The sequence below is a fragment of the Haplochromis burtoni genome, unplaced genomic scaffold (genome assembly GCF_018398535.1).
Source record: "Haplochromis burtoni strain Fernald_Lab_line unplaced genomic scaffold, NCSU_Asbu1 Contig_56, whole genome shotgun sequence".
Classification (NCBI taxonomy): domain Eukaryota; kingdom Metazoa; phylum Chordata; class Actinopteri; order Cichliformes; family Cichlidae; genus Haplochromis; species Haplochromis burtoni.
The window spans coordinates 224,659-252,656 of NW_024582417.1; the positions used below are offsets into that span (position 1 = coordinate 224,659).

At 41.8% G+C, this 27,998-nt stretch overlaps 1 protein-coding gene across 2 annotated transcripts; it reads right to left on the reverse strand.

Moving 5' to 3' along the window:
* Positions 1-33: 33 nt before the first annotated feature.
* Positions 34-27,998, reverse strand: nectin3b (nectin cell adhesion molecule 3b). Of its 2 annotated transcripts, XM_005922030.3 has the most exons (8): positions 27,795-27,998; positions 21,106-21,453; positions 20,017-20,316; positions 18,879-18,996; positions 18,451-18,602; positions 7,450-7,594; positions 3,344-3,446; positions 34-3,026 (listed from the first exon to the last, which is right to left on the reverse strand). In XM_005922030.3, the coding sequence occupies exons 1-8, from the start codon at positions 27,871-27,873 to the stop codon at positions 2,862-2,864; spliced, it is 1,410 nt and encodes a 469-aa protein (XP_005922092.1). In that variant the 5' UTR covers positions 27,874-27,998; the 3' UTR covers positions 34-2,861. The 2 variants fall into 2 exon arrangements, with proteins under 2 accessions (XP_005922092.1, XP_005922091.1); XM_005922029.3 differs by lacking the exons at positions 34-3,026; positions 3,344-3,446; positions 7,450-7,594 and adding an exon at positions 12,072-16,169.

Sequence of the window (27,998 nt, forward strand, 5' to 3'; positions counted from 1 at the left end):
ACATGAAAATACAGTATATAAGGCAAAAACAGTTTGTACAATTCCATTGAACGTGAAAGTCAATATTTGGTAAAACCAACTTTATTCAGTATCGATCAGTCCAAGAGACCTGTTGCAGCTGATTTTTAGTCCATATGTCAGCATTTTCTCCTTGTTTCCCTTCCTTAAGAATGGCTTTTTGACAGCCTCCCCCCACACCCCACCCCACTGAGACCATTTCTGATGAGACTTCAGTGAACAGCAGATGGATCAGCTGAAGCAGAGAAAAACTTCTGAAATCAGATCCATTGTTAAATATCACTTTTAAATGAAAAGAAAGTCTGGCTCCTAGGAAGCAAAACATAAAGAAAGGAGGGGTGACTCTTCACTTTTGCACAGTAGTGTTTAATTAATCAATTTTCCTCCAGTGCCTAAGCTAATTTCTTTCATAGTGTATATTTCAGCTGGTGTTATAAAGAATGTAACAACACTCAGTGAGACATGACGGCGGGAGCAATCACAGCACCAGGACTCTGATAGAGAAACATCTAAATGGAATTAATGCATCATTTATTCCATCGCTTGTAGTTTTGTGCTGTGAAAACGACGTCTGTGCCAAAGGGTTAGCAGTTTTCCACTGTGTAAACAGGCTCGACGGTAAGACTGCAGCCACCCAAGTTTTAATTCTCTCTGACAAGGAGCAGCCAAGGGTCGCATTATGTATTCAGTGATGCACACGCTCTATCGGGGGTTGCGCTGACCCATTTGTCCACTAGGTGTTACCCTAGGAAAGTCTTCGCTAGAGCCCGTAACACGAGGACTGATCTAAACAAATCACTGATTTCTTTCAAACATCTCCACCCTCACTGTGGTGTCATTACAACGTGAGCTCTGGCTTTCCACAGCACAAACACCACATCATTGACTCACGGTAATAATAAGAGCTTTTCTCTTTGATGTGGGCGTCACAGTAATTGCAATGTGACTGTGACCTTGAGATGATTTTTATTTCCCTTAAAAAAATAAATAAAACCAAACTCTTTTCGTCACTACAAACTCTTTTTCAAATCTTCAAGGACTTCTTCTCTTGTTTCCCCGTGTCGTGACTCAGAGCTTCCATCTCTCAGAGTGTTTACTTTAAAAAGGTCACTGAACACCCTCATCTGGAGCGTTCTGTCTTCACACAGCAATTCAGTAGACTCTTTCTTCTATTCCTATAGCTTTTCAAGTGGTTTTGATATGTTTCCAACTGAGAACACACTTGGCAACAATATGCACTTTTAATACATACGGCAGTCAAAAAAATAGCTCAAAACCATCTAGTCACAGTGGAGGAATGTGAGCACTACAGCATACACGTATCAGCAGGGAATCCCCTCCCCCCTGCCAAATGTTATAATGGCACTTTAAAAATATTCTTTCTCTGGCTCCTCACAATAATAATCAGACACTGTATATCCTACAGGATTATGAACTATGTAATCTATTTTAGTTTAACAAAAACAATGCAAGCATCTTTCTTCAGTGCACATGAAACCAAAAAACAGTAATCTGTACTGTTGCATATCGTCGTTTCCCTGATTTGTGGTAGGTTAAGTCTCCACAGGATTACAAATCTACATGTTTTGTTCCTAAAAAAAGAACAGCATCATAACATTACAACCGCACATCACAGGGCTGCGATAGAAGTACTTTAATCCCTTTATGTCTGTGTTGCAGCTAGAATATTTAGTCTCACTGGACCTCACAGTTTGGTCTGGTGATGTAACTGAGAATATGGATTTATGCTCTCCAACAAGGAAAAAAAAAAAGAAAACTTTATTTTTGCAGGCTAACTCTGACATTAATCTAGTCTCTAACCACTTTTACTCATGTATAGGCATATGAACTGATGCAGTTAGTTCTTCTAAAGCACTTCGGTACCCTAAGTAATACACACTGAGAACTTATAACAAAAGGTAATTAAATGAATAGTTGGACCTTTTGTGAAATGCCCTTTTCCCCCTAGTATCTCTAATTTTATGCTAAGCTAAGCTAACAGACTGCTGGCTATAGCTACATATTTACTGTATAGACAAGAGTGTGTCACCATAGACTGTATATGAAAGATGGATGTAGCTTTTGCGTTGGAGGAGTGTCTTTAGGAGTGCCTTATTTTTGTTTCTAAGAAAAATGAGAGCCACATATGAGGATATTCCTTTAAAATTTCGATCGAACAGTAGCAGTATAATGTCCTCGTAAGTGGATATCAGGCCCTTGTAGAGCAAAATGTAGTATTTTGGTCTAAAAAACCCAAAATGTGATGTCCACAAATGTGGACGCCAGGGTTAAAAATGCTTTTTAACAGCCAGCAAGAAAGCCTGTGATTTCAAAAGAAATCCGGTTTCATAAAAGTCTATGGGAAAGCAGCTGCTGAGCCCTCAGTGAACACTTATCTGATGAGTTTTTAGGCTCTACTTTTCAATCTATGATGATACAAAATAACGTTGTTTGTGTCCATTTTAGTCCCCATTTGTATGAAAAATAAACGCTTTAATGTGAGCCTACTTTGTGACTGACAGGTTTCTACTGTATGAGCTTGCAGTGTCCCTCAGCTTTATATTCAGATCTGCCTGCAACTGTGAGATTTGGTTTAAAGGAGCTAACATGACAATGTCCACCTTCTTTGTACAGTCTACGGGTGACAGCCAGCGTACAGCAGAAAGGATTTATGTTTTAAGAAGAAAAAAAAAGCCTATATAGAGAGACACTTTCCTCATACACTACCAACCGCTTCCTTCTGTGGACTGATGGCTCTGTGAATCAGGTGAAGCCTATAAGCTCGCTGCTGCTCAGGCAGAGTGACTGCCGGGTGATTGGTGGACTGCGATTGGAACTGTTCCTCACACGTAGTGTTCACGGTGGTTGATGTAGACCTGGTCTGTCCCACTCTGATGACACACCCACTCCAGACGGGAGCGCTGATGGGTGGGGCTTTGGGCTCCCCGCCTTGCTGTGGGTGGGTGCTGCCTCTCCGTGACCGCGTGCCTGTGCTCTGCCCTGCGAGTCTGTATATTAAAAGCAAAAAAACCCCAAATCATCACCTAAATCATCTTCTATCATCGTCACCCTTTAGGCCTCTATAATGTGTGAGACTCCAAAAAAGGACAGGGAAATAAAAAATTTAACTCTCCAACATATTAAATTAATAAAGCCAAAGAGCCTCCTGCTTAATATAAACAGATTATGACATGAGTTAGCTCGTTGTTACTGCTGCTTGTTGTGACTCAGTGCGCTTCATTCAGTGTTAATAATTGTGGTGTAGAGCTGTCATGATTCACATACGTGACTTTCAGCTGGTTGTAAAAAGAAAGTGGGGTTTTACCTGACACAGCCAGGCCACTTGTGATGCGTGGACTCCCAGAGGAACAGCCGGTGCTCTCTCAGAGTAGGGAGGAGGCGGCTTGTGTGTCGGAGGAAGGTCAATCCTTCAGAGGAAGAAAAAGGGGAAGAAGAAATGTCAATGGAGACAAATTTCAGAGTGGAAAAACACTGTACTCGCAAAGAAACAGAATAAAACGATCAGCGATAGATAAAATCGGTACAAAATCAATTTACTGGATCAAATTTGAAGGGCAGCCACTATAACGAGTTCCTTCTGAGGCATATTGATGTTGTTTATGGTATCCTGCGATAAACTTTGAGATGGATTCACAACAGAAGAGGCAGCAAAATCAACTTGATGTGCAGAGCTTTAAAGATGTGAGAATTTTTTTAGGCAGAGACGATGAAAAACAGACGCTCTGTGGAAAACATCGGAGCCTACAGAGGCCCTGAGGTGCAAAACACAACAACACAAAGGCACAAGATTTCAGAAAACATGGCAGAAAACAACAACAACAACAACAAAAACAAACAAACAAAAATCACAAAATGATGATGCACTTTTTCGCCTTTTGCTGTGGTTGTGTTTGTCTTGTGTGTTTCGTCAAATAGTTTTTATTATTTGCACCTGAGGGCCACCGTACAGATACTGCATGTCTGAAACCTGATGAAATTTTGCCTCTCTTTTTATTTTTAAATGCATCTTGCAAGTCCTGCAGTTTAATAGTCCTAGACAGGGTATTCCTCGAAGCCCTGGAATCCATTATTACAGATGATTAAATGAAGATGGCTCAGTGTACATGACAGCAGGTGTATGAAAGTGACGGACTTCCACGCGGACGAGTAAATTAGAACATTTTCTGACAGCTGTTCCTCTAAACCCCTGCAAGACGCTGAAGTCAGACTCGCTCCCTCGCTGGCTGAAATCCCCCTGCCTGCTAAACTGAAGCCTAAGAACAAACCTCAGCCATTCACAATACAGCGTCATGACAGGCATCGATTTTCTAACACTGTGTGTCACTTAATGCCGACTCTCTCTTTCATATTTGGGATTCGAAGTGACCGATTACAGTCAGAGCTTCTCATTGACCCGCCGTCTTACTCTCACGTCTGCGTGTGATGAAGGAGGTGATGAAGCCTCCTCCTCCCCCTACCCACGCCTTGTTCCACTGGGACTTCCAGCCACGGTCACACTTAAGATGCTAAGTTTGTCGTGGCATTGACCAGCCTGACACACGGGCTACATACATTGAACCTGCACCCAGAGGCTGATGGGTTGTTCGTTATTCAAGCCGCACCTTTGAGGCGCAGTTGGGAGCATGTACACTAGATTTCTTCTGACGACGCAGTCGCTGAAATTAGGATGTAAATGTTTACATGGGAGAATAAAATTGGATTGAGGGAACAAATGACTGAGTGTTCTTATTTAGGACGATGACAGAACACATACTTGTGTCCTGGTAATTAAGATAAGATAAGATAAAACTTCATTAATCCCTCGGGTGGGTTCCTCTGGGAAATTCGGTTTCCAAAAGCACAGCACCGACAGAAGTTACAGAACGTGAGCAGAATATTATATATATACACACATCTATAAATACAGAGACATATATAAATAAAATATATACGAAAGGGATAAATAGAATAAATAGGAATAAGAATACAAGGGAATTGCACATTTCAAGTATTGAAGTCTATTGCACCGTTGACTATTAATAAAAAGTATTGCACAGTGAAGTGAAGAGGCACTACAGCTTAGTTGTTCCCCCCTCCTTTGTCCTCCTGTCTCCCCTCCCTCTCCCCTCCAGAGAGGAGTTAAACAGTCTGATGGCGTGTGGGACAAAGGAGGTTTTTAAGTCTGTTGGTTCTTGTCTTTGGGAGAAGCAACCTGTCACTGAACAGACTCCTCTGGTTGTTTATGGCCGTGTGCAGAGGATGCCCAGCATTGTCCATAATGTCCAGCAGTTTTTTTAGTGTCCTTTTCTCTACCACTGTCACCAGAGTGTCCAGCTTCATGCCGACCACAGAGCTAGCCTTCCTGATCAGTTTCTCCAGCCTGGATGAGTCCTTCTTTGCTGTGCTGCTCCCCCAGCACACCACAGCATAGAAAAGTACTCCAGCAACCACCGACTGGTAAAACATCCTCAGGAGCTTCCTGCAGATGTTAAAAGACCTCAGCCTCCTGAGGAAGTACAGTCGGCTTTGGGCTTTTTTATACAGGTGCTCTGTGTTGCATGACCAGTCCAGTTTATTGTCCACCCACAGCCCGAGGTACTTGTACTTGTTGACCACCTCCACCTCCTCCCCCTCTATCTGAACCGGCAGTGGACCTTCTCTGGACCTCCCGAAGTCCACAACCAGTTCCTTGAGTCTTTGAGGTGTTGAGTTGCAGGTGGTTTGTGTGACTCCATGCGACAAAGTTCCTCACCAGACTTCTGTACTCCTCTTCCTGATCATCCCAGATACACCCCATGATGGCCGTGTCATCTGCAAACTTCTGAATGTGGCATAATTCAGAGTTGTAGCAGAAGTCAGAGGTGTACAGGGTGAAGAGAAGAGGGGACAGCACAGTTCCCTGTGGTGCTCCTGTGCTGCTGACCACAGTGTCAGACGTGATGTCCTTCAGCCTGACGTACTGTGGTCTGTCAGTGAGGTAGTCGGAGATCCAAGCCACCAGGCAGGGGTCCACCTCCATCCTGTTCAGTTTTTCCTGAAGCATACAGGGCCGGATGGTATTAAAGGCACTGGAAAAGTCAAGAAACAGGATCCTGACCGTGCCTTTTCCCTTGTCCAGGTGTGAGTGGGCTCTATGTAGGAGGTACAGGATGGCATCCTCTACTCCGACACCCGCCTTGTATGTGAACTGTAGTGGGTCCTGGGATGTTGTACCTGTGGTCGGAGGAGGTTGAGGAAGAGCCGCTCAAGAGTCTTCATAAGATGTGACGTCAGTGCCACCGGTCGGAAGTCATTCAGCTCATTGGGCCGGTTCCTTTTAGGGACCGGGACGATGCAGGATGTCTTCCATAGGACGGGCACTCTCCCCAGTCACAGACTGAGATTGAAGACTTGTTGTAGCGGCTCTCCAAGTTCAGCAGCACACTCCTTTAGCATCCTCGGACACACCTTGTCTGGGCCTGCTGCCTTCCTGGGGCGAAGCTTCCTCAGTTGCCTCCTGACCTGATCCACTGTGACACTGGGAGATGATTGGAAGGAGGGGGGAGGATGTCCTGCTGTTGAGAGAGGGGTTGGAGAAGGGGGGTGTCATAGTGTCAGGAAGGGGGGGGGGGAGCGGAGGTAGGAGAGTGGGGGGTTGTGGGCTGGTCAAACCTGTTGAATTACTGCCACGCCACTTTTTCCCTGTGTCACTGACATATTTGCAGTGGCTATAAAACCACTAGTATTAAAGAGACTGCAGGACTGCGTTTAGCCCTTATAGCTGCCTAACTTGAGAAATACTTGGAGTGGAGTGTTCATGCTGAATCATACACTAACAGGGATGGATGAGAGGATCAGCCTGCATGCAACCTTGCAGATATGCTCCACAGGTACAAGACAATGTTTCTTATATAAGGGGTATTAGGCTTGTGAGCACTGCTGGACACATTAAACATACCTTTTGAGATGCTACATGAACTTCAAAGTCAAAAACAGTGTTAATCAAAACCTCCCAGGCTTCATCTCTGTCTGCAAAAAACATGTATAAGATGCTGCTCAGATCTGTTTTCTTAGAGTATAAAAAACAAAGAAGGCACACACGCAAAGATTTTAATGTTGGTCATGGGACTCTGGCAGAGGGTGACCCAGCTCCTCCTGTAAATAATTTAACCTCAGAGTTATTCTTCTTTGCTCTAACATTAACATGAGTGCTGGTGCACTGTACAAAATAGGACAAGGGCTTGCTGCCAAGACAGCAATTATCCGCCACCCCTCAACCTTGTCCCGCAGACTCCCTGCTCCAGGGCGCGCACCGCTGCAGCATTCTCCACAGCAGGAAGGAGCTACTCCCTGAACCCACCGGTGGGCTCCCATCACCTCACACTGTATCATGCAATTAATTAACCAGCTGAGCATGTTCTGCATGCGACATGAGTAATTCGGTCCACTTACACTTTGTCTGTGAAGGCCGGTGGTTGGGTTTTGCGAGCGGTGTGGATCACAATGATGAAGACCACGATGAGGAAGAGAGCAAGGACTGCGCCCATCACAGCTCCTGCCACGGTGATGGAGTTTGATCTCTCTGCTTGAGACTGGTCTGAGACAGAGAGGACAGAGAACAGTCCAGGATACCACCAACAACACAACGATGACAGACCACTAACATCCTGGCAGTGAATGAATCAAAGTGTACACACAGTCAGGCATCGATTCAAAGATTCTCATTCATAGTCCCAATTTACAACATTTAACCCATAAAGACAATTAGAGTAGAGCAACAGCAGTTTAGACCTAGAGGTAAGGAGAGTAAACTAAGTTGTTCCAGTTTATTTTACTTATCTTATGGAGATAATATTCTGCCCACATTAAAGATCTGACTATAATTAGAAGCACTACTTCTCTACAGTATGAGAGTCCAAACTGCTGCTGTCACTTTGGTTGGTGCTACATTGGGTCAGCCAGAGGACTGCTCAGCTGTGATTGGTTGTCACATGCATCAACTCAATTATCAAACAGTTGTAGAAAAAGAAAAAGAGTCAGGAGAAAAATGTCACTGCTCAAAAAGGAAATCAAAACAAAACCCCTCCGACCTACACTTTGCAGGTCGGCACCCCTTTTTGTTTGTTTTTACTTCACTATATTTGATTGAGCTCTAAGTCACGCACATGCAAAATGTTTGGAGAAGCCTACCTGATTAGCCTTTATTTAGCCACCCAGCAAATTCTTGTTTAAAACACTACCAGCCATCTCAACAGCTGTGAAGGTTGAAGTTGTCTTTGAAGTAAAGACTGAAATAATAACTTTTGATGCTTTCTGCCTTTTGTCATTTCAGTAATTCAGATATGTTAGGTTTGGGCTGTTGGTGACAACTTACTCTGAAATCTGAGTCGGAAAGTTGAAATTTTGTGATTCCCAACTCTGCCTTGCAAATTTGTATTCATTATATGCTTATTTCTTTATTTATTCATTTATTCACTTTCAAACTGAAACAAGCATCCTTGAATTTTTAACATGGGTACCACTGTCATTTGTACATGCTGAATATTAAGCTAGTAGGCTAGTGGCGTGGCTAGTGTGGGAACAGTTAAGCCCACCATAATGCATTATTGCACTTCTTACAACTTGTCTTGTTAAACAAATAAATTGCATAAATCTGTGACACACTCCTTTACTACTTTTAGATTTGCACACAATAACAAGCTCCCCAAAACTGAGCTTTTTATTGAGCCATTGCATAAACCACAGCTGTGCAATGATCTGATTTTACTTTGTAAAATCAAGTTGAAACTGAGGGTTTTAACCCTTTATTGTTCAGTCCAGACTGAAGTATGCTAAAGGACTACTTGGAGAAAGATTATGCATACTGGAAGCATGATCTTTGGTCAGTTGAAACATGAATAGAGCCCTTTGGCCACAGAGATAAGAGGAGGAGAAGGGTACAACTCAAAGATCGCCGTTCCCACAGTTAAACACGGTGGTGGGAGTATTACACTGTGAGGGACATGTCAGTGCGCCGGGAATTGGGAATCTCATCAAGGTGGAAAGATTTTGGAAAGATGTGGAAAGATTAAATAAACATGGATGTGTGACAATTTCAAAAGAAAACCTCAAGCAGTCAGCAGCAAAACTGGATCTGGCTAATTAGTTTGTCTTCTAACACAGTGGCCTAAAACATGTCACTCCTGGTGAAGAACTACCTCCAGAGGACCAAAATAAATGGTACTGATTGGCCTGCACAAAGCCCTGACTTAAATTGAAAATCTGTGGGGTGAACTGAAAACCAAGGTCCATGCCGTTAGACAATCAAATCTGGAGGAGGTTGAGAGATTCACCAAAGAAGAATGGGGTGGGAATGCTCAGGACCCATGCGTGTTAGTGGCATGTTGGAATTAGGTGTTTAGCAACACTTGGGAAATACTTTTTAGTTTAGTTTTCATAGGGAAACTAATAATGGTTTTCTCATCTGTATATTTCCCAGCAGCTACAAAGACAGTTTCTCTTTTCAAAAGAAAAAACAAAATAACAAACACTACTGGCCATGAAAAAAAAAAAGTGCTGATACTTTGCTCCCAGTAGCCTTTTACTGTGTCCGAGTCTGTACTGGACAGCCCTGTATTATTGGTATTCATGAAAGGGCTTTTGCAATTTAACTGAGGTATAAAAATGCCATTTAAAAACTCTGTTACTCACTAAAAATTCACTGTCAGGGTTAAAACACTGAATCCATCCGTTGCTTTACCTCAGTCTTGTGTGTGTGTAACAGTATTATCAAAGTGAATTAGCTTTGTTAGAACATATGCTCCATGCTGTCCACAGAGGGGATTAAGGATTAATCGTGATTAGGATGCATTAAACTCGCAAAACAGCAAGCTTTGGCAAATCAGCAGTAATGTATAAAACCAAATGTAGGACACTAAAGGAACTGAAGGACAAAAGGTGACAGAGGAGGCATAAGCATAATGGTCAATTCCCCTTGATTTAGCTCTTGAGAGGGGAAGAAAAAAAAAATCAATGTGCTGAGATGAGAAATCTAAATAACAGTTCAATTATGATGCATATTGAACAAGCTGGGATTTCTGAGCTCACCCCCGAAAGTCACTTCTTCCGCCTCCTCCATTCCTGCCGTCCTCTAACGGTTAATAACCATTCGATTACCTTTGATGGCTGCTGAACTATGTCAAGAGCCTCTTGAGTTGATCAAAACGCCTTTAAAAATGTAGTTCATCAAGCCGGCTGCTTTAATGCCTTGTGACAGACATTTTCAGGGGACCTGCACAGGGTGGCTGCTTTAAAGCCACAACGCATTGAGCAGCTGTAGGAGTTCATTAACGGAGGTAGTGTTTCGTGCATGCTTCTAGCTAAGAAATATCGAGACAAATTGTACTCAGAAACAATCCTGCATGTTCCGCCCTGACATTTTCTCCTCATTGTTTTAAATACCATGTATTCTGGGGAGGGGTGGTGGGCCTCGGATTACTGGTGTTAGTGGTGGATCAACTGCCCCACACTGGGATCCGGCTTTTTACCGTCCCTTCTCGAGTCTCTCCCGCTTCAGCACTTCATCACACAAACAATGGTGCTGTGAATCCAGCAGAAGCACATGCTGATCAGTGAGGTCAGTTTCAGACGGACCCTTTCTGGCCAAAACAGAAGTAAGACAGAGCGAGTTGGCCAAACACCGCCCCCCTTCCCACCGATACTTAAGGCTCAGGGGTCACACTATTGCCTAGACAACAGACCCCCCTGGGAAGCAGATGCTGGTGTAATAACGATTGGGGGGGGGGGGGGGGGGGGGGAGGTTAGAGCAGCATTTCAGTATTTTGAGTTTTTGTGATAGTTACAATGTGATGCCACCTCTGCTGGGGAGTTAATATCAAAGTCTCTCCCCTCACTCACAGTTGTCAGAGCTGCATCCCTCTGCGCTGCCTGAGACGTTCGCTCACTCCTTTGTGTCTTGTGAAAAGTATCCTTGGAAACTGTTGTGTCGCAGGCAGCGAATCCGCTGATCTTCTGCACGAGTGTCTCAAACAAATTCAAGCATTGGGGGGTGACATCATTACTGCCACCGAGCTGCTTCCCCATGCGTTTTCACACTGCCCTGTTTCAAGGTCAGGATGAGAAACTGCTGTGACCATGATAAGATCTGTAAGAGACAAGACAGGTCAGCTGATGAAGACTTTTATGGCAAGAACGTCTTGAGGACCTAGAGTGCCAGCGCAACACTGAGTCACACTTGTATATGTCCTTATAAGCCAGAAGAGCTCTCTGTAGTGCTGCAGGGAGTAATGGGCCATTTTCAGTCTGTCTGCACGAGCTGTCACAACAGCACAGCCCAGCTCTGAGCTCCACGCAGGCCCCTACTTTGTGTGGCCAGGTAGAGCTCGTAGGACGACAGCCTCCATCAGCAGCTCCAGATGAGCTTGTTGCCATGGGGACAGTCAACGGGCTGGAGAGCAGGGACTTTGGGCCAGTCAGAAACACTCAGCGTTTAATTTTACCAGCTGGTAGACAGCGGGAGAAAGACATGGGGGTGGGAAGGTGGTGGATTTACAAAGGAGAGGTGCTGCAGGGGAGCGCAGGGCCTTTCTGTCCTGAAACAAAGCAAACTAGGACTATTAATGAGGGAACCTCGAGCACATGAGGTGCTGGGTCTCCCCCGACCACAGGAATACCACTGGAGATCAACTGATCAGTATTTAACCAGATGGCAAACGTAATAGGGTAACATCCGAATGAAATCTTTGTTATTAAAGTGTAATGAGGATCAGTTGAAGTGAAGGAGGGGAAGGTTTTAAAAAAAAAAAAAAAAAAAAAAGGAATTACATCATTTGTGGTGTCCCACATATGCATACTGGATTTGAGGTGTGTGTGTGTGTGTGTGTGTGTGTGTGTGTGTGTGTGTGTGTGTGTGTGTGTGTGTGTGTGTGTGTGTGTGGGGGGGGGGAGGTTATGCAGCATTACGCGTTACGGCGCTAGAGATGATGTCATTTATAGATGAACAAAGAGGCTGAGACTGAGCAGTCTGAGTAATAGGAAGCTCAAAAACCTCCAGAGAATAAAAGAAAGAAAAAGAATTCACAGGTGCTAAGGTGCTTTATTGAACTAAAGTATCTCAAAGAGATTGACAAAATAATGTTTGACTGCTTTTGATGACATAAATATTTTCCCTCGTTCAAGAAATGTACATTTTCTGTATATACAAAAAACAACCCACAAAAAAAAGAAAAACCCCCTGAAAAACCAAACCAAACAACATGACTGCAAGGTGCTTTTCATTGACAATTTGAGACTGAAGGTAATTATACATTTCTGAATAAAAACAAAAACAAAAAAACAGTGGCTATACAGAAACCAAAACCCCTGACAGAACAGTACAGAGGATGCAAGTCATTTTACATCCAGATGTATTCAAGCTTTGTTTTTTTTTGTTTCTTAATGCCTTTAGGTTCGGAAACATACTGCGTTTCACTGCCACAAGGGCAGAAAGAGTGAATTTGGCACTACGAATTCCTCCTAAAATACAGAATGCAATGAAAATCAAAACCCAGAGGTGACACATCAGGTCATTACATACGCAGGTAAACGATAAACACATTTCTGCTAGATATCTAAGGCACTAGGTGTGTATTTCTCAACAGAAAGTGAAGGGCATTTCTCAAGGTAAGGATATTGATGACTGATCTCTATACAAAATGTCACAGTAAAACTGTACTTCATTAATCCAAGTGCAGGGCTTCAAACTGACGAGCCAAGCAAAAAAAGTCTATCGATCAGAGGAATTTCCGTTTTAGTGCATAGGAGCAAAAACAACAAGGGTTTAGGCTACCGTGCTTCCTGTTAGTTTCTGCATTTATGTGAAAGTGACCAGAAGGGCAGACTGAATAGGTGTCAGCAGCGGACCAATACATGTAATTATTCAGTCAAAATGAGGCTACAGGGCTAACAAATTACCAACTGTACATTTCCGTGACACCTCCATTAAAGAGTCATCCAATTTACAAAGACTCACATTCTCAATTACAACCTAGCTGTGCAGAACCCCCCCCCCCCTATAAATGCTTTTTCATTTCAACTACTTTCTACCAAGGAAATTAGTGCAAATTAAAACCTTTCGCGAAAAGAAAACATGCTCAGTTTTCAGAAGTGTGAACATGATTCAACCTTCAGGAAGTCATAGAAATGTGCACCTTCAGTCTATAAATTACTTCTACTGTACAGCATTCAAAAACAACATGAAACACAGTCAGGGGCCAGAGTCTCAGACTGATAGTTACAGTGGCTCATTATCAAATCTCATGACGACAACTGCAGCCGATCCACTGCACAAAATTCACACCCTGACAGAAATATGAAGGTTCATTATAACCTAACTAGCTTCGATTTTGACAACTGTTACTCTAATGTTAAAGCATCTTCCTCCCCCCCCCCCTATTTCGGGCTACAAAACCCCCGTTTACAACAGTGATGCATTAGTCATTTAAGTAAGCTAATTATCAGTTGTTATCTAGTCGGTAATACGAATGTGAGACACTGTCATCGTCATATATATATATACAAGTTAAACAAAGATTTGGCATCTGGCAGAAAATACTGTATAAGTAACCATACTACTAAAGTTGGCAAGTATTCACATCTAGTGTATATGAAAGAAAAGTCAGATCTCTTCCATGCAGTCTGGTGAACAGGTGCATGTGCCAAAATACTCTAATTTTTACGTTTCTACAAAAACCTAAGTTTACCTTTAAATCCATTATAGCTTTGTTTGATTCCTGAACTACTGGGGCTGCAGAGCCCAATGACACTAACACGTACAATGCTTTCTCCGCAGTTTAATCACAGTTCTTGGTATGGCATGTGATTTTTGAGAGTCCTGATTGGCAATAAAAGGTGACTGGTTCCAAATGAATAAAACATGTTTTTGGGGAAAAGAAAAATCATAGGGTGTGTCATTATCATTTAATAGCTACTCAAAGGATAACTGTGTTAAAGATTTAATGATGATGGCAACAAAATATTGTCTCCAACTCCTGTGCTGTGGAGTTTAGTCAAAAGTGCTGATAATCACAGGTGAAAGTGACAACACAGCCATTACAAAAACTACATAACACTTTTTAAAAAAATTTTTGTGAGTACCAAATGTTTAAATCGTAAATGAAATGGTGAATGTCTGAGCATGCGGCCGCACACTCCAAACAATACATGTCACAGATCTGTGACACAGTCATGTCTTGTTTCTATAGATTACTCACAGTAGACAAACAGTCCAACGTGGTTGAGTGTGGTAGTGTGTACTGGCTGCATGGTTTTTCTGTGCTACAAAATACTAAGAGGCCAGCTTACGGTGGCTCCCATACAGTAGCCTCTTTAAACAATGCCCCTGCTGATGGCGCTCTTGAAATTCCAAGAGTCCTGGTTTAGTGCCAGGCTTAAACTTCTCAAAGAGATCCATTATCATCCGATAGACAACATGATAATGTGGTTAACTAAAGGGAATGTTTAACCTGAAACTCTTCCCAAAAACCAGCAGCTTACATAAGTTCTAATAAAAATGATAAACTAGAGAAATATTTTTCCAGGCTTCAAGGCTTGACCGATATGACAAACCCAGTGTGCTGGCACAGCAGACTGTGCCCCATTCATGTAGCCCTCCTGCCTGCTCTCTCATCACTGGGATAAAAGACGAGCTGAGGACAAGCAGGAGAAACGCTCGCAAGGTTTACACAAAATGTGCCAAAACCTTACTGGTCAACTCCTCAAGCTCAGTTCTTCCATTGTGATTTACCTAAGATTTTAGTACAAAACAAAAAAGGTCTGATGACTCAGCAATCCATTACAAAATCCTGCAAAAACAGCAGTTCAATAAATCTTATGACCAAGAGTGTGTTTAGGTAATTAGTCAAAATGGAATTCAGATTTCTCAGGAAGACAAATCCTGTTTTAAATAAACTGATGTACGGCGGCTCAGCTGTGTCTTACTGAAGAAAAATGACCATCTGACTTTTATGGATTTACCTGCAATAACTACATGACATCATCTAATTGCACTAAGAGGCCAGAGTTCATTTAAACAAATGAGTACAAGCAACATGAACACAAAAGGCAGAGTTTGTGAAAAAAAACTCTTCTCTCAGACAATCGTGCGTGATCTTAAAGCCACCGGGGCTTCTGCTCAGTAACACATTAGTTATACTCAATCAGCTGTAGCAGTCCATGTTGTAAGGCTGAGACAACACATACATCGGCTCTTTTGTTAGTCTGCACACGCACCGTCCACAGGCTGCCCACACTCAAAACAGAAATGTATACATTACATCTCAAGTGTCATCCAGGACGCTTGAAAAGAAAAAAAAAAAAAAACCAAACAAAAAAAACATGTTAACTACAAAACACACAGAGATGCTGTGTGTGCATACAGAAGAAAATAATGTGTTTTCCCCTAATTTGATAAACAAAACTTTCCAACTCATGTTGCATTTTTTCGTTCCTGCAGAACTAGGTACCTTGTCAAACATACCACTCCCTGCGTGAAATGACTGAGCCATCTTTATGAGATACATAATCACCGTCGGGCCCGCTATCGTAGCAGTCGTCTGACATGTAGGGGGAGCCGTTTCCCTGTAGTTTGGGTGAATGAGGGTATCTGACACATCTGGCCTGCTGTGGACTAGAATACTGTGTGTGTTCATGATGGTGATTCTGTTGATGACTGTGGCGCCTGCTCTCCCTCATTGCCCTAGTGTACCCATTAACAGGATACTCTTCTCCGTTATAGTCACTATGGTGGCGGCGGTCCCGCTCCTGCTTCAGCTGGCGGTCGCCCCACTCCTCTCGATCATGGTCCCGATGCTGAGATCTGCTGCCAGCTTTGGTAGGATGGAGTTCGTGCTGAGTGGGAGCTTTCTGGAGATCATTTGGGCCCAGGTACTGCTTGGTGTAGTAGTTCCCATGAAAGGTCTGCTGCTTCCGTAGGTAACACACACCAACCAGAGACAGCAGCAGCAAGAGGAATAAAGCCCCTCCCACAGCCCCACCCACTATGGAACCAAGATTACTTTCGGGAAGGGCTTCAAGTGTGGGGGAGCTCAGAAGGACGTGGCCCTTATCATCCACAAAAGTGGAGGAGAAGCCAGTTAGGACAGGAGTGGTAATGGTGGAAGGCATGGTGGGAGGATCTAATGGAAGGAAGGAGGGTGAGGGGGGGATAAAGAGTGAAAGACAGAAGCAGAATGTCAATGCCAACTACATTTTGCTAAGAAGGAAGAGGTTGACTAAAACATCTAAAACTATAGCAGAATCAGGTTTGCATATTCCCACTGTTACAGATTAGTAAGTAAATATAAAATTGTATCACAGAGAACAATGGCCTCACCTATTAGATGATGGATTAATGAGAAAAGTTGGATCTAAAAACCTGTCCTAATCACTATATCCTCACTATGTGTATTGTTAAGCATACTCTGATTTTCAGTAATGTCTTTTCAGATGCTCTTAACAATAACAGCATACTCTCTGCCAACATGGACAGCCGACTACTCATTCTTACTATGCTTATTTGAAAAATGAGTGCATTGTAGAGTAAATTCTGCATGATTGAGTTTGCTTTGTTTCTTTGACCGCAGAAAAACAGGAATGCACACAGATGTCCAGCAATGTCACCACCACACTGCACTGTGTTTCTATGTGGTGTAGTATGCTGTGCTTACATACTCCATTCCACTTGAAATGGAGTTTATTGGGATTGAGTTTACTCTACCTAAGAGTTAGTTTGTATGTACCCAAAAATCATAGCACTAGATCTCTGTAAAGTTCAACGAGACACCACAACATAACAGCTATTCTCTTGTGATCAAAAAAGGAAAAAAAGCAGGTGACAGCGATAGCAGACCTGACATGGCTCAAACTGTTACTTAAAATCTTTAAGTTAATGTGCATTCTTTTACTTTGGGCAAATCAGGCCATGCCATGTGTTCAACACTTTGTTTTTCATAGGCTACAACTTTGGGTATTTTTGCTAAATTAAAAAAACCCCATTGAAAACACTTTTATGGATTTATCTCTATCATAAATCAAAGTCTTTAGAAACTGTCTAAAAGGATCAGGTCATGTTTTCAGCTACTTCTGTATTAATTTAAACTAAAAAATAAAATAAAATATGACAACAGGCTTTGTCCCTGTTGTCCCCTCAATCAATTTGTAACTTCAAAGTATTTGCACATGCTGATGGCAGCTCTCTACATGCAGAGAGAAACGAGTGACTTGACTACATGATAAGAAACACCAAACAGTACCAGTGATGTCCTTAAAATTCTGCAGTCTGTAGGGGTTATCAGTGGTATAAGCAGATTATTTTGGGTATATGTTTTAAATGATCAAGAACATACATTTAAGACCCCACTTTTCAAGTATAAACTTTCACTATTCCACGAATAGAACACCAACCATAAAATGTAATGGATTAGTGGTTTTTATCCACAAACAGACAAGCCAAAGGCTATAATTATAAGAAGCTAGAGTAATGGAAAAAATCTGAGTCTAAAAGCTTTAATGGTGCTGCAAAATTGCTCTGCCACTTTAACCCTGGTGCCAGGCCAGATGTGAGGCAAAGATTCACATCTGAAAGAGCAAACACATGAACCCGGAGGTCTGTGGTCTCCAAGTATGTGAAATGTACAACTCCATGAAGAGTGAACTGATGAGTACACCCACAACACGACACACACACACACACACGCACGCATGCACAATGGAGGGTACACCAACATGCATAAGCTTGTGAACACCCGTACAGGTCTCTCAAAGGAAAATGAAATATGAATGATAAATAATAAATAGGAGTTGAAAAGAACTAGTTAATGTTTTATGAATCTGGGACATCATCTCACAGTGAGGCTGCAGGCTTTTGCCTCTCACTGCATGACACATGCAGGAATAAAAGAAACACAGAAAGGAGGCGAGAGAGTGATGAAAAAGGAAATCACATCATAATCAGAACTTCATTCAGAAAGAGAGCTTCCACTGGCAAGACAGATTTTGTGAAACCAAAGGAACATGCTCATCATTCACAACAGAGAGACACGACGCACTCAGATGCCAAGCCAGCAGGACAGAGCAGAGGCAGCGCACTGTGGTCTGAAGAGGCCAAAATTATTTGCAGCTGTTTGGCCCAGGAACTCTCTTTTGAACATCTGGAGGCGTAATGTTAATCAAGCCTAATAAGCATGCAATTAAGACCAAATGTATTAATATCAGTATGAACACAGTGTACCATGGGTGATTACTTGATAAACTGTCAGTATGTACAGAACGAGCGAGAGTGATAGTGTCACATTTCAGTTTGAAGGACAACGACACAGGCACCGATACCCTCTATGACGTGCAAACATGCACAATGCTTCCTAAGGGAAGAGAAGGCACTAGGAGTCAGCTTTGTTCCGGTGTGTATACTCTGCTCACCTTGTATGAGAATACGCACATCCCGACTGCGGAGGTTGATGTCATTGGCAACCTCACACCTGTAAACGCCAGAGTCATTCCGCTGGAGGGGACGCAGGAAAAGCAAAGTGCTGTTTATCATTTCCACCCCTTCAGGCATCTCTCTGTCCAACCTGTGACACACAAGAGACAGAAACCTTAAGACACGCAGAGGGACACACAATTGATTGGGACATTTCATGAGGAAAGCATAATAAATTATCATTTGAAAATTATTTCAAGGATGTGAAAACCTTCATTTTACTGTTTATTTTATATCAAATGTAAAGCTCTCTTACTAAAATATCAGAGTATAATACAACCTAGCTCGATCAGCAATTGGCCCGCTGGGTCAATTTCAATCCCAGACAAACCGTAAACGTTACACACAGACATACGGATACTCATACCTGATCCATCTGAAGTGATGAGCTGGCGGGTTAGCGTTGGCTTTGCACGTCATTTGAACATTTTCCCGGCCTACGTACCAGTCTCCATCATACCCAACGACGGAGATATCAGGAGCAACTGAAGAGAGAGAAAAGCAATTATGTGACATGACCACAAAATGGCCAGACACAGTAAATGGCCTTAGAGAACAGTGCTCCAAGTACAACCATTTTCCTGGTTTGTCTGAAGCATTATAGAGAGTCTGAGGTCAGTAATGGGCTAAAGACATAAGCTTGCAAATATGCACTAAGATGCTAGATAATCTATAAACATAATCTGCAGAGAGAAGCAAACATTCATGAGTGCTTGTATATTGCAACGTTTTTCACAATCCTAAAAGAACCATCAACACTACACAACTGCAACCATGAAACAGTGTCCCCCCCATTTTTACCGGTTTACAGTTTTCATTTGCACATTCATTATGAAAATAATGTAACTGAAATATTGTGTTGACATTGCACAAATATATTCATTAAGGTGCTCACAAGGTTTCTGAGAAGTCATCTGCACCACCCTGGCTCTTCTGCTGGTATGCATTTGTTTCACACAAATATACTATTACAAAGTAAAAGATTTTGTTACATGCAAAAATTGTTGCCACATTTTTTCCACTGTTGCATTCAGTGAATGAGCAGAAAATCCTTTATAGTTACCATATGTCACAAAGCAGTAAATCAGAGCAAAGAAAAAAAAAGTATCTGTCAAACAAAGACTTTGGAGGTGGTCACTTTACTCTTTTTCTAAGTTGGTAGCACATGTTACGTAGCGAAATAGCTGTACTACGCTGAGTACATTTACTGTGGCATCTATGGGATTTGACTGGAAGAGAACACTTTCTAGACAACGACTATTAAAACATAATCAGCTTTTTGGAGTTTGTGTTTTGTTTTGTTTTTAAATTTAGTGAAGCTGTGACACCACAAGTGCAATGGGTAACTGGTTTAATGATTATCACAATCTTACAGCACAAAATCTTCTCTTACCAACTTACTAACTCTGGCAGGAACAGAATTATTAAACACATTCTTCACATATTTATTATTCTTTCAGTTTTTAAATTTGTTAGCCCACACCAATCACTCACAAGGCACTTACACTGCACATTGAGCTGGTAGGGGATCCTGAAGTCATTCTGCAGAGCTGGGTGGCGGACCACGCAAGTGAGTGTGTTGCCCTGAACATGACGTGTAGGCTGCCAGATGTAACGCACTTGTGTGCTGGTAGTACCATTGGGTTCATCAAATAGCTGCACCTCTGACTGGCCAAAAAGGTTGGACTCCCAGGACACTTCAGCAGGTGGTCTGGCTCGCTCAGCGATGCAAGTAGCGACCACAGTTTCATTGCCACCATCAATCAGTGCAGTTGAACCAGCAGACACGTAAACCTTCGGCTCCACTGTTATTAACAAGAGTGAAAACAGAATCAACAGAGACAACAGTAAAGACTTTGAGGTTGCTTTACTGAGTTTCAAATGTTTACAGTACACTGATATTTTTCCTCCTTAATTAATTGCATTTTATTCCTTTTTGTCCAAGTTAATGTTAGCAGCTAGACCTGTGATCTGTTCTGTGAAAACAAAGAACACTCTAGGCATCGAGAACGCAGAGTAACTAATTAAATGACTCTCAAAAGACCGCAATTCTGCAATGTGTGATATATTGGAGGACGATCTATGATGATCCAGTGGATTTCTGTTTTACGTTTGTTGGCTTCTATTCACTTCACTATAATAATGGCAACAGCAAACATACATAAAGTACTATTCTGTTAAATAATATCACAAGACATGACAATTTGTTTTATAAATGCAACACAAAACTAGAAACACAAGATTTAACCTGCACATAAAAGCTTTCTATGCAAGCATCAGGAGTAGATGCTGACTAAATTCGTTTTTTCTGTCTTTTTCTGGACCTTTTCAGTGTATTCAATGCATGATTGCACATTTTGTAGAGTACAGCATTTGTTCACGCACGAGGGAGGACACATTACCTACATTGAACATTTGAACACAAAAGAGCATAAATATTAAAGATCAAAAAACAAACTTTCCTCCCAAAAAGATTTGGACAGAAACATAAAAACTGAATAATTGATCTAATTATTTTATCTCTACCAAAAACCGCCTAAAGGAAAGCCAGTGTTTTCTCAAGAAAAGTATATCAAATGAAGACACACACTTACCAAGTACACTGACTGTGGTGGATGCTTGAGTATTTCCCAGAGGAAATGTGGCTACCTTACAGGTATAGATCCCGACATCAGCAAAGCCCACGTTTTCCAGTACGATGGTGGCATCATGGGAGGAGGGTGAGCGGAAATACAAACGATGGATGAATTCTGGAGGGATGGAGGTGCCAAACTCCGGGTTGTACACAGCCACTGTGACAGAGCCTGAAGGCAGACGGCGCTCCCAGGAACTCTGAGTAAGAGTAAGGTTTGTGCCAACCTCCACCCTGCATTCTAATGTCACATTCTTCCCCAGCACGGCACTCACTCTTTTAGGCACCACCACCTGGCTGCACCACACACCTGCCAAAGAGACACACAAAATAACACTGATATACAAATCACCTTGTTAATTTGTAAACAAGGGTTTAAGGACACCTGCTGAAGTGTCCTGGGAGTCCAACATTTTTGGCCAGTCAGAGGTGCAGCTATTTGATGAACCCAATGGTACTAGCTATTAATAACGATTTTTGTGTTGTTTTTGAATTCTTAACTGGCGAAACTTCAAGCAACTAAAGACGGAAAAACAAATGAGTACAGAATCCAGAGCCATTGTGCTCAAACTATGTGGGAATTCAAAAATACCATCATTGAGAAGAGGGTATTTCTGGTGTTACTTCTGGCTTTACTAGTTAAAAAAAAAAAAAATCTATTTAATATCTATACAGAACTATCTGACATCTGTGGGTATCAGACTAGAATCCAAACTTGATCCTACCACAGCAGACACTCGGATCTTCAACAAATAATACAGTTTACTGTGTGATTCAGTGTTCCCATTGATGAGTTTGTTTTGTCTCTACAGTGTTCCTCCTCCTGACCTGAATTCAGGACTTCAAAGCAGGCTGCCTGTATGCGTTTTGTCCAAATATAACTAACCCATGCACTCTGTCACCTGCGCTTGTCAGAAATGTGGCATGTCTTGAAAGCAGGAGCTCAGTGTTGTGGAAGGTCAAAGAAATATGAAGACAACAGACTGCGACCGGGCAGGGAGAGAAGGAGGAAATGGGGGAAGAGAAAAAAAAAAAAAAAAAAAAGGAAACGGTGAAGGGAAGAGATATGCTAACATGATGACATCATCGATGAGAGAAGAGAAAGCTGAGCATGAGGAAAAGCAAGAGAGAAGTCATATAAAACACAGGGGAAGGAAATGCACCATCAGGATTCCTGTACAAAAAAAAGAGGAATTACTGGTTTAAAAATAAAAAATAAATAAACACAACACTGCAGGACTGCCAATGCCTTCAACTACGCTAATTGCAACAAGCTGCCAGCAGGAAGACATCATCATAAATCAAAACCTGCTGCGCTGCTTGGCAACAGACTTCAAATATTCTATTGTTGTTTTGCCAAAAAATAGCTCCGTCTCTGACCAATCTCCCTCAAAAAGGCCATGTCCGCAAATACTGGCACAGCCCAAGGAATTTTTCCTACCCCTACAATATGAGAAGCAAATATCTGTTTTCTAATGTTACCGTCACTGGAGCCTTTTGAATTGTGTAACAACACTGTACTTTTTTATCAGTTTTTCTAGTTTTCACTAAAATTTAAGATTCATTTAATTACAAGTTAATCATTAGGACTTCCAGATGACAGACGACTCTTGTAATCAAAGCTAAGTTGCTTATAATGTGACTTTGTCATTATGACATAGAATAATCTACCTTACAAACTGCAGTATAGATTGTTGTGCCCTTAGTGTTTCTTTGTTTGCACTTTTGGCTGAAAACAGATATGTAGCTATATTCGAGAAACAGGATGACATGTAAAGTAGGGGAACTGACAGGCAATTTAAGAACTTTAATATGCTATGAACACTTTAAACTAGGAAGTGTGTCATCAATGAGAGTTTCGCTTTGGAAACAAAATGGAAAATGAATTTGCTTACACTTTTCCTTGTCATCAGAAATATCCTGATATAATTTAGGGCCTATGTCACTGACCCTCGGTTGCAATCAGGTCCACGTGTTGGTTCTTCAGGCGCTAAAATAATGGGTTCTGAAACCTTCTGGCGAGCACTGCTCTGTAGCAACATTTGTGTAACGGCTCGTTTGTCTCCCTGTGTTTATTTCCCTCAAAGTCCAAAATTTTCCAAACAGCGCTCCTTCTGTTTTATTTATCAATCAAAACCATTTGGAGAGACTCTGTTTGCCATCTGTTTAACATACTGCTAGTTGACTGGAGAGAATGGAACAAGTCACTTGAAAAGAATCGCACCAAGAGTCAGTGAGAGGGCAGCATGGTGTGTGTGTGTGTGTGTCTGTGTATGTAATAGACCAAGAAAACCTGCTGGAACTGGTGCATCAATACTCAGGATAAATATAATGGAAAAATACTGGTGACTGCCAGCGCTACCCCTCAGTCTCCTATGTTATCAGTCTCAAAGTCCTACGTTTTTCTCAAGTTATCACAGCCACAAGATTTCACTGAGATTTAAAATTGTCCAAGATCTTTAATAGATGCACTTACTGTATCAATTTGAAAATCCTACATGACTTTGTTCTTGAGTTAACGTATTCACAAGAATTTCAGAAATCTTGACCGTTAACCTTGAGATCGATGTCACTGAGGTTTAAACTCATCTGAGATTTTTATTAGAAAGACGTATGGCATCAATTTGAAAATTCTACGTCGCCACGTTCGAGTTATTGCATTCACAAACTTGGGTGACGACAATACCCCATCAGCCTTTTATGGCTGACGGATACAAAATGACATTATCTCATCGAAGCTCAAACATTTGTGAATTATTTATCTACTCGTATTAAGAAACTAACAACATTTTCATATTGCTTTCAAATATTACTATGATTTAATCATTACCATTAAGCTCATTACATGGAGGTTTGCTGCCATCTGAAGCCAGTTTTCTGTCAAACAATGCTACACTACTCTGGAGAGAGTAAAATGATTTATTAAAAGCGTGACTGTAAGCTATGTCTATTCCTTTCTACAAGCATACTGAGCTTATTCACAAATGGAAGGCACCACATGTTTATGCAAATAAGAAAAAATTACAAATACAAGATGGATAAGGATGACTGCAAACCAACCATCAGCAGTCGAGCTACTCTAAAACAGGCGTATGCCCTATTTCGCCTAACACACAGTTAACAACTTCCTCAAGGGAGGAAAAGCTGTTCAGAACATAAAAGAATACCCCACAGCAAATGTTTGCTATTCGTTCAGATGCTCAAATTAATTAGAAAGTTCCCCCAAACAGAGCATCTTCGAAACAAGGGAAAGCCATCTAATTTGACACGAGATGCATGTCACCACAACAAGGTTTAGAAATAAATATCAATATTGATTAATACATTGTGTGAAATGCCAGACTGTAACTACAGTACAGCACACTGTAAACAAACCTTTTCCTGGAGTTAAAAGAAAGCTCGTTGTACAAGCTTTTGAATGACTTGACTAAATTGCATGAGTGAAGGCATAGTGAAGGAAGAAAGCAGCACTTTTCCTGCACTGAATGTGTAATGGAGAGGTATAGCGACTGCATTAAATTTTTATTCGTGACATGACGACAACCTTACATAAGCGTGCCCTCGTTTTCTCCAACTCGGAGTAAAAAAAGAAAAAAAAAAAAGTGAAGTGAAAGTCTATCAAATCTTATGTGAAGTCTATCTTCACATAATAGCGATTCCTTCCCTCTCCTTTTGATGCTCTCAGACAGCCAAAAGAAAGTGTTTTTTTAGATCTTGCAATCCTTAAATCCTCAGAAAGAGCAGAATCTTCAGACACTTTCAGTTTGCTTTGCAAATTCAACACAGTCTCTCATTGACACAGAGCAGAAAACAGATTATAGATATCCTGGCATCAAGGACACACTGCACCCTTGGGACATTCTGCTACTCATTCTCACTTTATTGGGCATTACATGTGTGGCAGCAATATCTTGGTACAGGACACCATGTCTTGTTAAAAGTGGAAATCACAATATAATAGGTGATGGTTATAGAACTGAAGATGGAAATCCAGTTTTGTAGAGAGGGACATGAGTGCATTAAACACCTGTTTAATAAGCTGATCTTAACCCATAGTCACATCAACTTCTTACTTCAAATGACTCCGTCTTAAAATGGCTGTCCATCAGTGGTGAATCAGCAGGAGCTATTCAAGTTCAACACTGAGCTAATCTTTGTGTGCATGTTGCAGTGTTTTTCTTTTAACTCCAGGAGAACGTTTGGAGAACGTCTTGTAAAGTTACATTTTTATGTTGCCTGTACAAATCCAACACCACAATTGAAAATAAACAAACAGATAAAACAATGAATGAATATTGAATGTTTCATATTAAACTGAAACCTTGAATATTAAACTTGAAAATGCTGCCATAAACACCATATTCAAACACATACACATAATAATGGCAGTTGCCTAATAATTATGAGAAGCACTTTGCTCACCCTAAAAAAAATAAATAAAAGATAAATAAACAAAGCACAGATAAACCTATTGTGTGTGCCATTTGAAGTCAAAATTTCTGAATTTCCAGTTAGAATTGTATTTTTGATATACATTTTTTGTGCTTTGAGCCTTTATTGTGATAGGCCAGTGAAGAGAAGGCAGGAAAGAAACACCCAGCAGAAGATGGGCAGTACATAATCTCAAGGTTGACTTTGAACCCGGGTTTCTGCATTTGCCTTATGGCATCAACCCACTGGGTATGGCTAGTGATGCATGAATGGCCCTATGTTGCCGTTTTCCCTTGCTTTTTACTACAGGAACATGTTCAACTCTGGAGTGGTGTCACTCCCATCTCTGATATCCAAGTCAAATGGGACACATCATTAGTCATGGTGAAAACTGTGCAGAGCATTGCTGCAACTGATGGCTACAGCCGCAATTCCCACACAATAAAAGTAACTGTTTCAGAATCACAACATGTTGATGACAGCACATTGTTACAAGTTTAAAATTTATGTGACCACTCTGTGATATGCCCACATGCCTCTCTCTGAGGTACTAAGCTAAGTTTGAGGCCTCCTGTTTGTTCTGGAAGCTTTGCAGAATAGTTGGCATGATGATTTTGGCTGTTGAACCCGATTATCTGAAGCTCAAGCACAAATTATCTTGATTGTGGGGTCCTACCTCGGAATGTGCCTTCAGAGGTGTGACTAGCCCACAGTAAAGGCAAAGAGTCTGTTTTATTGAAATCAGTATATGCCCAATCCATATTCCAGTCACAAAAACATTATTTTTCTACAAAACTACAAGAGAAAGCCTGATTTCCATACATGACTCTTGGTGTATTTTTTCAAACACATAGCACCAGACCTGTTGCTGAACTTGTACTTAACACTTCTGCTCCACATGTTGTTATGACATCTATGATAGGTCTGGTTACTTTTTATTTTTATTCATCATATTTTATGTTTATTTCCCTTTAAGGCCTAAACATTATTAGCCATAAATGTATATGCATCTATTTTGCATTCAACAAAGACAAGGTCAACCTTCTCATTGAAATGTACCGCAGTCTTAGAGTGAGTCAGTAAACTCATGTCAGGTCTTTAGAGAGTTATGGAGCTTCACTGTGTTTTGGTGTAGTGTAGGAGACCAGAGCTTTCTTTGGTCTGCTTGCAAAACTACAAGTCTACTATCAAAACACTATCAAAACAGGGATATGGTGCTGGTGTGTCCACACAGGTAGCCTACAGTGGCATGTGTACCTGCTTTTTTGTTCCCCCCTCTAAGCAGTGTATACATCTACTTTGTTGATGCGTTTAGTCAGTCTCATGGCCCTTTAGATATGGAAAGATTGCTGAGTGAAGTAAAGTGCTTGCTCTGATTCACTCTAGCTCGGGATACCTGGCTGCAGCTCATCATTATTCTTGGGCATGACAAAGATTTAATTATAGATGTTCAACTGGAAAAAAAAAGTATATTTTGTTCAGATAGTTTTAGCATCATACTTGATTAAAGCAGTTTAGAGGCAGGGTTAGAGCTACACTGTCATATTCGTGCTTTTGAGTCAACACTTAGCACAAAGTTGGCGTGCTTCAGGGTGGAGTCAGGAAACTCCCCACTCCCTGATTAAACCATAATGAGCTCAGGCTCCTCTGCAGGCACATGGTGGCTGACCCTCATCCCGACCTGATGATGAGGGGGGCGGGGGGAGTGCTGCGCTAGCATTGTCCTCTCTGGTGACACGACTTGAAGTTCCTCAACATTTCTGCACGAGCAGCTGGCGTGACATACTTCACTGCATCATGTTACTTTAACAGAAACTGTTTCGGGAGCTAATATGGCTGCCACTGAGTCTGCAGTGACCTAAGTGTAGGCTGTGTAGCGGACGGTATATCTGACTGACTATCACCGCTCGCGCTCCTCGGCGGTTTCTCCGGACTGTTTCTATGGCAGCCCGGGTTCGCACCAGCATCCGCTGTGGTGGCGCTGGCTAGCTACTACTCCCGAGGCGTCGGAGTGAACTTGTAACCAAGTTTGGGGCTTTAAATGCCACCGGCTAAACTTGCTAGACTTGCGGCTTCAAATAAGCACGCGGCGGCAGCTAGTTTTGCCGACTGAAATTTATCCGTGATGCGCGAGACACTCACGCAGGCTCCTCACAAAACTTCTCTGTAACGTTGGTAGGACCCCCCAAAAATCATCACACACACAAAATCAGCACTCACCTGTAATACTGAACAAAAGGAGGAATAATGCAACCTTCCTCTGCTGTCTGAAGTAACTCCTTTGAGAAGACGGTAACATTTTCAAAAGCCGTGGAGCCTTCTACCACAGGACCAAAGCGTAGGATGCATGCCAATCTAACAGTATGTGCGGAACAGTGGAACCTCCTCAGCAACAACTCCGAACTGCATGCGGACTGTACCATC